Here is a 12,252-nt window from a genome sequence, read left to right on the forward strand (position 1 = left end):
AAGAGTCCTCTCAATCTGTACTAAAGATTAAAAAGTTTAAAAAGGCCAGTAATTGCTTGGTAAGCTCAATTCAGCCTCATAGTGTATATGACAGATGACAAAACCTTTTATTACACAGTGACATAATACTCTTTTTCCAAAATATGTCATACCAAAATTGCCTTACACCAGGTGCAGACTGCATGTTTTGCTTAGCTAACAAGCAGTAATTCCATATTTAATTTTATTTTCCTGTTGCTCAGTGCAAGGCCCTGTAACTTTTTTTTATCCACCATGTTTGAATAAGGTCTTAAAATAGAAGTATTAGGTTTCTCCCAGGCTTTCCTGTAGTGTTTGTCGTAACACCAGAATAACTTATAAACAGATAGATGAACATTAACTCTTCAAGTATTAAACACTCAACGAGCTAGCAGGTATTTAACAACCTTTAAGCACAAATTGATGCAGAAGAAACAGCTTTCCAAGTCCCAGAGTAAAAGTATCACCTTCTCTGAGATGCTTTAATACTTTACACAGAGCTATGTAGATACAGACTACTAAATCTGCGGTATGGATAGAACAGAAGCCTAAGAGAGAATAAAAAAACCCAGCTCAAAGAAAGAATATTACAGTAATAGAATAGTAGCATGATGTGAACTGTCAGAACATTTCCCAGAGGTATCTTTAGCTAGGAAAATCTGCATACACACAGTACATTCACTTGATTGTAAAAGAGGCTCTATCCGATCTCGGCCAGACCTGCCTTGTGTCTGATCAGGTAAGAGTTTGGGTCTGTCTGACCCAACTGCCTGACCCTACAAAAACAAACTCTGTGAGAAATGACTCGTAGGAACACATGCCATAGTCTGTTAAAGCCTCTCAAAAAGTTAGTCCATCCAGGAAAGTTTAGTCCTGCACAGATACAACTCTCAAAATTTCACAGAGAAACCGCTTGCCCTAAGAGGTCTAAGAGCACTGTGAAATCACTTTGACACATCACCAATGGCTTCCAAATAACCACAATATATGAAAGATATGTGGTGGCTAATATCTGCAAATATTATCCATTAACTGGAACCACACTATTTATTGTTGGTTGTGTTTGATGCCGCTAAAGCACAAGGGCAAAGTCTCTGCCCATAAGAATTTCCTGTTTGTTAAGGAGTGAGCATGTCACTGGGCCTGAAAAGGTGCTTCCTAAATGGCTGTTTTCTCAGCCACCAGCTTACTAGCAGTCACAAACAGAAGGTTAGCACAGCACTCAGTGGGAGGAAGAGTAATTTCTGCTTGCTTGTGAGAAAAAGACTTCTCGGAGAGCCCTGCCTGAAGCAGGCAGCACTGACAGTTTGCAGAAATAAAAGCCCAGGTAGCTAAGGGGACAAAAGGAAAGGTGGCTAACTTTAATATTAATATCAGACTATGAAAAAAACCTATCCATACATGCAAGTTCTCACATCTGGAGGAGCACAAATCTTCCTCTCAGGGCTTTTTGTCTTTCCCTCTAGGAGCTGACAGTTATTGAGATCCCAAATGAAAAGGATTAGGTAAATGCTGAGCAAGCACTTCCTCTCACTACCTAGTACAGATCAGAAGGAAGATAAGAATAGTCTTTTTTTTTTTTTCCTGAGTTTTAATATATGAGGGGGGAAAAAGCTATTGCAAAATTCCCATGGCAGACTAGGTCCCTGTGCAGAAGTTCTGATTCAGTTGTCCAAGTGATTTGGTGCAGTTGTACTCCATCCATTTTCAAATTGCCTAAGGGCGTCTTATAGCAGAGGAAGAGCACTAGCATGCACAGCTACAGCACAATAGCTCTTGCACTTCAGTTCCTTTACAAGGGTCTATCCACTTACATTTTCCAACAGCTAACCAGAGAATGTGATCCCATGTTTTCAAACAAGGCCTGCTCATCATTTTTATATATTTTAGTGTAGACTGCCATGTGATTGCAACTGTCCCAGGAAAACAAACTTTAGTGCACTAGACATCTCTCCTTTCATAATGAGAAAAGAAAAATTTTGGAGGGCAGAAATTGGTCTTTAGTACTTCGCTATTTGGTTACAGGTGAGAAATCGACTGAACAGAAGTGAAGAGCAGACCTATATGACAGATAAGGTAACAAGCAGATGAACCATCTCATCACCCCATTCTGAGGGTGATACTACTTCACAATGAGGCAATGAAATTAATGCACTGGGGGGAAAAAAGGGAAGCTTTGTAATCAAACATTTGCTCCCACTTATCAGAAATCCATTAGGGTGCCTTTTTCTGAAGGGTGTAAGAGAAGGATCCAGATTTTATCACTTTCATATGCTGTAGCTAAACCGTATATATCCCAGGAAATATGAAGTTTTGTTACTGTCAGATACCTGTGGTTGACTTTCTCACTTCTTTTTTTTCCTTTTATTTCCTATTTTTCTAAATGGGATGCAAAATGACACTTCCTGCTTTCACTATGACACAAGAATGATAACTGTCCCAGGTCCATTAAAACTTTCTGAGTTACCTAGAGAACTGGTAACTTACTTACTCTGAAAGTGTTTTTAACTCTGCCTGAAAGAGCAGAGCTAAATTTGTGTCATTTTTCCTTAAGTTTTCTCTGTAATCATTCTGAGAGACAATAGCAGGAAGCCATGCCAGGAGGCCTGTTGCTGACATGGTAATTGAAACTGGTAACAAAAAGAAAATGACAATCCAACAGACAGTAGAGGTGCTTACCAGTATATAAAGACGCTGAAAATTGCCACGCTGATAACACTGAAGGGCAGGAAATGTACTATATAAGCTAAAAGCATATGCCACTTCTTATACAAGCCATCTTTGCTTTCTTGGTCGCTGATAGCACGTAAAGGTGTGACTGGATTAAATATACAAGAAATAAATTAAATTACCATTAAATAGAAAGAGCAAGACTTGTTGCTAGCAAAACTAGCTCTTCTTGCACAGAGACAAGCTTGAGAATACATCAGAAACATTCAGCCTCAACCACTCTGATCAATTTTTCCCCACTATAAATGTCAATGTGCTCCCTTCATATTGTAAAGCCTAATGATTGGTAAAGCTAATGAAAGAGGCCTAACTTGGTAGCGTGCAGGACAGCCTTATCTTTTTTCCACATACAAATTAAAGACATGAGAAATTCCATTGTCACTGGATAATTCATCGAGGTACTCTGTTTCAACGTGATGAAATCAGCAGTGTATGTTCTCTACATGAGTAGAGCAATTTTTAGGGCTGTAAATAGAAACTACTGTTGCTCTCAGTATGGCAGTTGTAAGAGAAACACCCTCTAAAAAAGCCTAATCATCACATAATGCTCATAAACCCTATTATGGTTAATTGTTGTCAAAGCAGTTCTGTACTTCCATCCTTTCCATGTGTTTGGTTTAGATCTCACTTAGGATGTTAACTAGACGAAGACTTTGTCCTGTCTTTATAATGCTACACAGAGGCAAATTAAGGTCTTTTGCACAATTTAGAATAAACCTTCCATGCACAGGCCAGCTGTAAAAGGGAGAGGCAGGGACCAAGGCATATTCCTTTGAATTCCATTGAATTCTGTGCTTCTCTACTAACTCTGACATTGCCTAAAACCATAAAGATCCTTTAAACTACTATCTTCAAAAAAATATGTTTTCCTATTTATGAGATGGTGGCAGCAATACCTGCTGCTGCACATAACACAGGACAGAAACTCACAAAGGGCAACAGCATTGAGCATCCCTGTGTAGGGCGGGGCACTCACGCACTGGTAGACAAACCCCACGCGGTCCTGCACAGCTCCTTTTACCAGGTCATTCTTTAGTCTAAGAAGGAAAAAGGCTATAAACAAGCCAAACAACAGATTCTGGAGGAGACGCATGATGATGCCTGTCTTGTCTCTGGAGAAGTTCCTTGTTGTCCTCCTGACAATGAAACAAAACAGCAACAATAGACTTGTTAGCTACGACTGATCACATGTTGGTAGAGTATTTAGCTTTGAAAAAATGTTATACAGACAGTGCCCACAAAAAGTTAATACATTAAAAAAGACAGGGACAAGTATAGTGGGAGATGAAAACAACCAAGAAAGTGTATTTATATATGGGGGAGGGGGGAAGTGTGGATGGGACCTGAAAGATTAGTAGAAAAGAAGAAACAATTCTTCAAAAAAAGGGGAAAAAAAGTCTTACCGTAAAAGAACCCATATTTTGTAAAAGGTACTGGGTGAGTCTTTATTTTTAAGTGGTATGGGTGGCAGGTCTTTCATATACTTTGTTTTTTCAATGGTTGTCAGTACTTTGCTGAAAATCTCCGAGTTTTTGTAGGATGATACAATTTCCTGAACCCTACTGTAGGTTTCGAGTTCACGTTCCTTGCTTCGGGTGTCCACAGATGTCAGATCCACTGTAAATTTACAAAGCTTTTACTATATATACACATCACTTTCCCTTCCTATCTTTCTCCCCTTGCAACTAATTTATCTTTACCTCCATCCTAAAATCTGCAAAGAAGAAAACATCCATTGAAATTATTCAAGGTTTCTTTTACTCCTCCCTTCTGTTAGGTGCAGCACGAATTAATTACTGTGCAGCCACAACAAATCTGTGTTTCGTGGCCTCTGTAGGACCCTGCAGTTCAAGGCCTTGATCTGGAAATGCAAGGCCTGAGTGGTGTGCTGGTCAGACCTTTAGCCTTCTCCCTGCAGAGCACAAAGCTGTAACTGCATTGTTGGGCTTCACCTACGTCCTTTGCAGACATGCTTGTCTTTTAATATGAAGTTAGAGGATGTTCAGCAGGCAAAATTCCCCAAGCAGGCTCAGCCCAAGCTGAAGGAAATATTACTGACTGCCATGGAACTTAGGAAAGGTAGATACTTCACAGAGTAAATCCACCTAAACATATTCCTAACACCAGTAATTCTTTCACTGGCAGATGGGAACTTTGTGTGTTCTATGTCCTATGTTCACAAATGCAGATTCAGCAATTGTGCTAAAATGCCCTCAAAATTTCCCTTTTCCCTAATAGCAATGAATTAGCTAAGGTTTCAAAAACTGGATTGTTGTTCTCAGGAATATTTGTTCTTACGGAATTTTAAATTACTCTTCTACATCTGGTAAGATATCTTCATTGTTTATTTATTCCCAAGGTTTCTCTCATCCTTAGATTTCAGTGTTGCAATGTTTGTTCAACTTGAAAATACAAATTCAACAAGAGAAAAGGAGACCTTGTCCAAGATTCTTGATCTGTTCTCAGAACCTGAACTAAGCTTATTAACATTTCCCTGGTGTTCTGAAAGCTGGAATTTATCAGAATTGTCTTTAATGGTATTCATATCCAAAACGAAGTCTTCAGTTTTGCAAATATGAACATCTGAAACACACAAACACTTTTTAAAATTTGGCCAGTGTGACTTGCTGGAAGTGACACAGGAAATAAATGGCAACCAGGTGTGCTTTAAAAGAATTACAGTACCGACAACTAACAAGACCAAATAGCTATTGTCTACCATGCATTAATATTTTTTTAATAAATACATGTGATAGTTCAATAATATAATCCACACTCAATACATAGGATATATTTTCCTCTGCTGGTGTAAATGATATCAGAATCTGTCCCTTCGTTCACATCAAATTGCACAAAAAATATAAACTACCAATTTTCCAAAGACTAAATATTCTGATGATTCTTTGCTCTAAACTGTATTTTTTCCCTTTCTTGTCACATTCAAAGGTTGACATTCGAAGAATGCAGTACTCTCTTCACCAAGCATTTTTAAAAGTGGGTCTAAATCTCAAATCATCTATGCTTTTCAAGACTATTCAAATTCATGAAGGCAAAATTATCCTCACTGTCATATCAGTATTTTCAGCTTCATCCCATTTAGCTTTATGTCAACAACCATCCTCTCTTCTCACTGAGTTTAGGATGCCATCTAGACAACAGGAAAACACTGCCTCCTCTGAATGCAGCTTTTTGGATTGGTCAAATTCCCTGGTTAGTGCTCAGCTGGTACTGTCAGAAATAAGCTTTAGCAAGAGAGTTATATACGTGTATGTATATGTGTACACATAAATGCACACACACAAACACGTACACATTCTCTTCAAATGTGTACCAGTATGTAGCAAGCACATGGATGTCCTGCAGCAAAACCAAGCCTCATTTCCAAGTCTCATACTGACTCTTTTTTTCATCCTTAATTGGTAAAACAGTACTCTTCAGCTTATGCCAGCAACTTGCTATCATCTACTCCTGACGCATCCATATGCTCTGTTCCAGTAGTTCACCCTGGTATTAGCAACTCCCCAAACTTTGGGAGACCTCAAACTCAGAATCCCTGGAAACTGATGCCTCAAGTCATCCCATTTTTATTCTACATCCTTTCCTCCACACAACAACTGTTTCCTATTGCTTGGCATCACAGAGTCCATAAGGGCATGGGACTTCCCACAGTTTTGGGATCAAACTCTTTTTCCAACATCCAGTGAACAGCCATAGAGAAATGCCATCAGGAATCCACAGGTTTTGGAAGTTGAGATTCCTTTTCTATTGGTAGTTTACTCCTTTCTGCTGTGTTTCAGGCCTACTGCAAACTTGGCCATTCTATGGAGTCAGCCTAGCCCTCTCTTTGAGTTGAACATAATTACAGAGTTGGGGAAGAATTCAAACACATTTCTACCTCTGGAAAAACATTAATTTGGTGAGTAAAACAAATTGTTTTACTAAAACAACTTAGACAAACTTACCATAGTAGTCAAAAGGGTTTGATTGTTCAGGACAAGAATAGCCACAGTCACTAAAAAATGTGATCATTTCCATAGGGTTCCCACAGAAAACCATTTCTCCAAAGCTCATGATGGCTATTTTGTCAAATAACTGTCAGAGACAAATTAATATATTAGCAATAAGTACTGAGAAATGCATTAATTCTTGAGTACAGCTACTGTCTTGGTAATAGAAATGCTTTGACAGGAAAAATAATTTTAATACATTCAAACTTCCTTAGTATATTTCCCTCAAAGGAAGTTTGTCCTTTCTTTCACCGCTTTTGGCAGTTATGTAAAATGACACATCTTTAAGCTTGTAAAACTAGTGCTTCTCAAATCTGTCAGCAACAGCAGCACACAGAGGTAATCCACAAACAGAAATAGGTGCTGGGGCTTTATGACTTCACTTCTAATGCACTTTCACTTACTGATGACCTCCTTTGGCGCTTAATAGCTGCAGTCTGTAAAATCCCCAAATTGTTGGCAAGATTATCCTGAAGTGCTTAAGGGCTTCAACAGCACTGCTCTTTGGATGAACATTTGCCAGGGCAAGGTTCCCACCAGCTATGATCAATCCATGTTCTCAAGGCACCAGGACTGCTTTCAGTCCAGAAAAGCACGGTTGCTCCCCTCTGGCTCCACAACCACTTCCATTCAGTCAGCCAGGGAAGAGGTTTCTTGCATTCACATGGAGGTGGTGGATGTGTCAGAAGAGCAAAGCAAGAAACAGTGATGGAAAGGGAGAAACATTCTCCACAGCACAAGCCCTGCAAGGCAGGCCAGCCCCACCACACGACCAGGGTGTACCCACATCCCTTGACATGGCTTCTCCCAGTGATTTTGATTTGGGTAGTTGTATAACACAAAGGTTAGGCACACAGTTAGTGTGCATAGTGTTTTCACAGGGCAATATGTGTCCCAAAGTGCCCTGTGACTGGCCGAAGGCCAGAGCTGTAAAGTTCAAGACAAGCCTGTATTTATGCGAGGGGAGGGAGGAGACCCTATGGAGGTAACTATACTGGATCTTGTACTTCTGTCCTGAAAAGAACCTAGGTATTAAAAAAAAAGCCAATAGTGAGTAGATATCATTTACCCTGAAGAGTTCTGAGCGAGGCTGATGAATTGTAAGAATCACAATCCTGTCTCTGTGTGCAAGCTCTGAGAGAAGCAAGACCAGCTGGTTTGCAGTCAGGCAGTCCAGCCCTGTTGTTGGCTCATCAAGTAGCATAACCTCTGTCAAATGACAAGGAATAGCTTTAAAATTCAGGTAAATGAGGAGAAAGTCCTACAGCTTCTGCCTTTAAAAGAAGTAAATAATATAGAAATTACTTTACATGTGAAGTTCCACACGTAAAGCAGAATATGCATAGATCACCATCATGTGATCTTCCAGTTTAAGTTAGTTCCAGTGGTTCAGTTACAATGACCAGGAATGAGGACATAAAAAACTACTGCAGGATCAAAGCATAATCAATTTTTTCTAAATTCAGGTAAAATCTGAAAATTACCAAAATAGAATTGATGTATACATCTGCTTCTAAGAACAATAATGATAAATTTCAGCATGTATGCAAATGTAAATATAACTGAAAAATTAGCAAGAAGTTATAATCTGAATTAAATCTATATATACACACAGAATTTATCATGAACAAACCAAGAGTTGTTAAAATACAGCATTTGTAATTCCCTAGATGGGAGCTGGAGGGGATTACTGCATTTTCTTCATTATTTTATTGCACATGGAAAGGAAAAACTTATAGTCAAATCCATTATTTTTATATAGATGAGACATAGCACAGAAGAGGGCAGTCCAACCTTGATCAGGGTAAGAAGGGAGAAAAACTTTCACTATAGGTTTATCTACACAGAATTACTATAGTGGTTACTATAGAGTTTAGTGACTTACTGAGCAATAACTACACCCAATGAACTCCCCAGGAGTCATAAGAAGCAGTGATACATCTTATTTTCCTATTTAAGTGCTCCTTGCTGCCTGATATGGAGTTCTAGCATATCTGCATTGCTACAAAAATTCAAGCATCCAACAAATGCCTGCTGTACATTTACTCCATAAGATTCTGGCAAATTCAAGAAACTATCTCAAAATTGACTAAATTTACAGTGATTTTTCCCCATGGATAATCCTTCTATAGTCATTCTGCTTTCATTTTCACTCAGTAGAATTTTTTTGCTCTGGAACATACGTGTTGCTCATGCATACATAGCTCACTGGCAGGGAGGGACTCCACTGCAAGGCTCAGTGTTTGCATATATATGGCTCTAATGTGCTCAAAACCTATAAATTAATGGGCCACAACCAACATTTGGGAAGAGAGAGCTGAGAAAGACTTAAAATGGATAAATGCAAGTCTAAACCTATGCTCAATCCCCAAGACTTTTTCATTGTCTGCTTTCCAAGATCAGCTAACAGATTAATGGTAGACCTCCGTTACTATTCTATCCTTTTCTGTTATTACAACAGTAGCTTTTGCTGAATTACAGGATGTAATGCTTTTGTATTTTAAAGTGGTTTATGGAAGCCTATGGTAGGAGCACAAAGTTACACAGCTTTATTTTAAAAATCCGTGCAGTGGTACTTACTGGGATCTTGTAATAGCTGGGCTGCAACTGAAACCCGACGCCTCTCACCCCCAGAGATTCCTCCGATATTATGGCTTCCAATTATTTTGTCAGCCATGTGGCTGAGACTCAGCTCAGTCATGACTGCATCTACCTGAAAAATAATTACGATTTTAATAGACTAAACATAGTCCAACTCAGATACCTGTGTGCAATGGTAAAAAGCAGGGAAGAAAAAGACATAATTTTAAAATATAGCTTTCCCAATATCCTGCTTGCTCCATTCTAGTTGGAAGGTATATGGCCTCATTTCTATTTGATTATTTTTAATATATTATTTAAATTATCTTTTAAAATTTTAGTTTCATGTATTCTGAAATTAGTAAATTTTTGCTTCAGTTGACATTAAGAGATGAAGAGTTCAGAGGTGGGACTAGAATTCAAGGTATGAAGCATAATGTGCTAGTCTGGCTTCCAAAATTGGGGAGCGGGAAGGCATATCCATCCATAAAATACTGAGTGGAAGATCAGTGAAGAGAAGAGACAGAGAACAAGAGCCTTTGGTCAGGAATATCCAATTTTTACTTTCAAAAGAGTCCTTTAAATAAATCTGAAACAAACCTATTTTATCAAGAAAATAGCTTGTAGGGGGCTTAGTAGACCAGTGCTTTTTGGAGCTGTTCTGGTTGATGAGAGATGTCCTACAGGAGCCAGAATAGTGTCAAAATCACTTCTGCTGTCCATGGGTCTTGCCAGCACACATGGCCCTAAACACCCCAGAGAACTGGGTTTACCAGCTAGGAAAGGGGAACTGACCTCAATACCAACATCAGCATCTCCTGCAGCAGTAACTGCTGCAGCTTTGGGTGGAGGGTTTTGTACCAGCATAATGGTAATTCCCTGGGGTGTCAGCACAAGCCCCTTGCAAAGGTGGGGAGCACCAGAGAGCTTGGGTCCTACTCCTCAGCAGGAGCATTTCTCCCCATTTGCAGAATGAGAATTACAAAACACCATAAACATAAAACACAGCCATGGATGGAAAGTGCTGCTGGTGAAAGCATTACATGACATCATGTCTACCTTTCTGGAGGAAGACGATAAAATACAGACCTTCTTTTTGATGAAGTTGTTGGAGCATTTCTTAAGAGTTAGCAAAGCTGTGTATGTCAAAGACTCTTGTACGGTGAGAAAGCTTAACAAAGTGTCACTCTGAAAAAAAAAAGTGAAGAAAAAGAAGCAGTTAGTTCTGTAGTAATTTAATATCTTGTCCCTCGTCATGCAAGTTTAATTAATACAAACTGATTTGTCCCAAATTTACTAGTATAATCACAGTCAGACTACATTACTCCATTACACGAGGAACTTTCTTTACATGAAAGGAAGCACAGTACACAAAAAATAAATTTAGACATCAACCTGTGGTACATAAGAGAAGCAATCTCTAAACTGTTCCTTCCTCAGCTGACGTCCATTCACATACACTTCACCAAAGAAGTTGTCTTTATATGTCAGTCTTCCTGATATTGCATCCAGAAGTGTTGTTTTCCCAGATCCTTTCAAACAGAAGAAATTAATCATGTGATGAGATGAATGTTATGATTCCAAGAGTGGTAGCTTGATTTGAATGGAGACATATGAAAAGAAGTAAGGTTTTTTTTCTCAATAACATTAAAATAATAGTCCTGAATATGCAGCTAGTTAAGAGGAAAAATAGGAAACTGGGAATGTAAGTTAGCATTTAATTCACACAAATTCACACTTTGCATGGAACGTTTGACTTTAGAAGTAACCTTATCTGTTACTGAAGTTATAATTGTTAGTTAGATGACAGAAGATTGAACTCTGAAAACCAAGCACCACAGTTTTACAAAGCAGAAGTTAAATCAGCTGCAATTTCATTATTTAAAACACAGATCTCAGTCACATTCATATCACTATGAAAGTAACCAGTATTAACTCCAATATTATTTCTTTCAAGGTTCTGGAACAACTTACCAGAATTTCCTAAAATCCCCATAATCTGGCCACTCTCTATGTGAAACGAAACATCCTTAAGTATTTGCCGGGTCCATTTTTTACAATACAAAGAAAAGTTCCACCATGGGCCAACACGCTCTCTTGGAAAACAAACATCAATAAAAATTAAATAGAGAATATTTTAAAATCTAGCATAAAGCAAGTGAATGGTTTATAGCTACCTGCTATAAACCATTTCAGCATTATCTGGAAGATAAAATGAGGTCTGAACAGATTTCTCAGAATAATTGCAAAGAAGTTTTTGGACTACAACCAAAGAGGCAAATATGAACTGTGGCTTTATTTGCTGACGGTGTCTGCCAGCCACTAATCCACCTGGTCCTTTACTCAGAGCCTATGTTATCCTTCTAGCAGCAGTAAGACAGGCAGTGGGAAAGCGCACGATCTTTGGAAATCTCCTCTAACACATGTCCTTCAGAGACATCTGAAGGAGAATGGGTTAGCCCTCCAGAGGACAGGCTGGCTGTGCCTCCCTCGGGCCGCGCAGACGGCCCAGTGTCATGAGGTGGGCAGCCTGGAAACATCTCTCCTCCTGGACTGAGCTGAAGCCAAACCCACAGACGGCCAGTGCCAGCCCCGCTTCCCACAGTCCCTGGGGTTGGAGCAGCTCTTGGCAGGCAGGGGCCCTCCGTACTGCCCTCCCCAGCCCTACCTGATGGTGTAGGAGACACCCTGGACACTGATGCTGTTGGACGGCTGTGCCCCAGCTTTCGTCTCGCCTGTCTGCCCAATGCTGCTGCTCTTTTCCAGGGCAGGAGACACTCTGCCCGACATCCTCAGGTGCTGGGGCTCCATAGCCTCCTTTCCTCAAGCCTCTGGCCAGGTGCCTGGTGCTGCCACCACCATGTCTCCACCAGCGCCAGGCAGGGGCAGCTCCCCACTGTCCCAGGGTCAGAGCAGG

General features: G+C 39.7%; 1 protein-coding gene across 3 annotated transcripts in view; it reads right to left on the minus strand.

Moving 5' to 3' along the window:
- ABCG5 (ATP binding cassette subfamily G member 5) overlaps positions 1-12,176 on the minus strand; it is a 34,986-nt gene extending 22,810 nt beyond the window's left edge. For 2 of the 3 annotated variants that reach the window (XM_027641562.1, XM_027641561.1), the window contains exons 1-10: positions 12,004-12,176; positions 11,310-11,431; positions 10,731-10,867; positions 10,425-10,523; positions 9,336-9,468; positions 7,825-7,964; positions 6,711-6,840; positions 4,152-4,365; positions 3,679-3,884; positions 2,698-2,836 (exon numbers count right to left, since the gene is read on the minus strand). In XM_027641562.1, coding sequence (XP_027497363.1) covers positions 2,698-2,836; positions 3,679-3,884; positions 4,152-4,365; positions 6,711-6,840; positions 7,825-7,964; positions 9,336-9,468; positions 10,425-10,523; positions 10,731-10,867; positions 11,310-11,431; positions 12,004-12,146 — 1,463 coding nt within the window. In that variant the 5' untranslated portion in view covers positions 12,147-12,176. Of the gene's footprint in view, positions 1-2,697; positions 2,837-3,678; positions 3,885-4,151; positions 4,366-6,710; positions 6,841-7,824; positions 7,965-9,335; positions 9,469-10,424; positions 10,524-10,730; positions 10,868-11,309; positions 11,432-11,512; positions 11,775-12,003 lie in introns of those variants that run through there. The other variant, XM_027641563.1, reaches the window with a different exon arrangement.
- Between the last annotated feature and the right edge of the window lie 76 nt (positions 12,177-12,252).

Source organism: Corapipo altera, unplaced genomic scaffold (genome assembly GCF_003945725.1).
Source record: "Corapipo altera isolate COAL_440 unplaced genomic scaffold, ASM394572v1 48b, whole genome shotgun sequence".
In the NCBI taxonomy this organism is placed as follows: Eukaryota; Metazoa; Chordata; class Aves; order Passeriformes; family Pipridae; genus Corapipo; species Corapipo altera.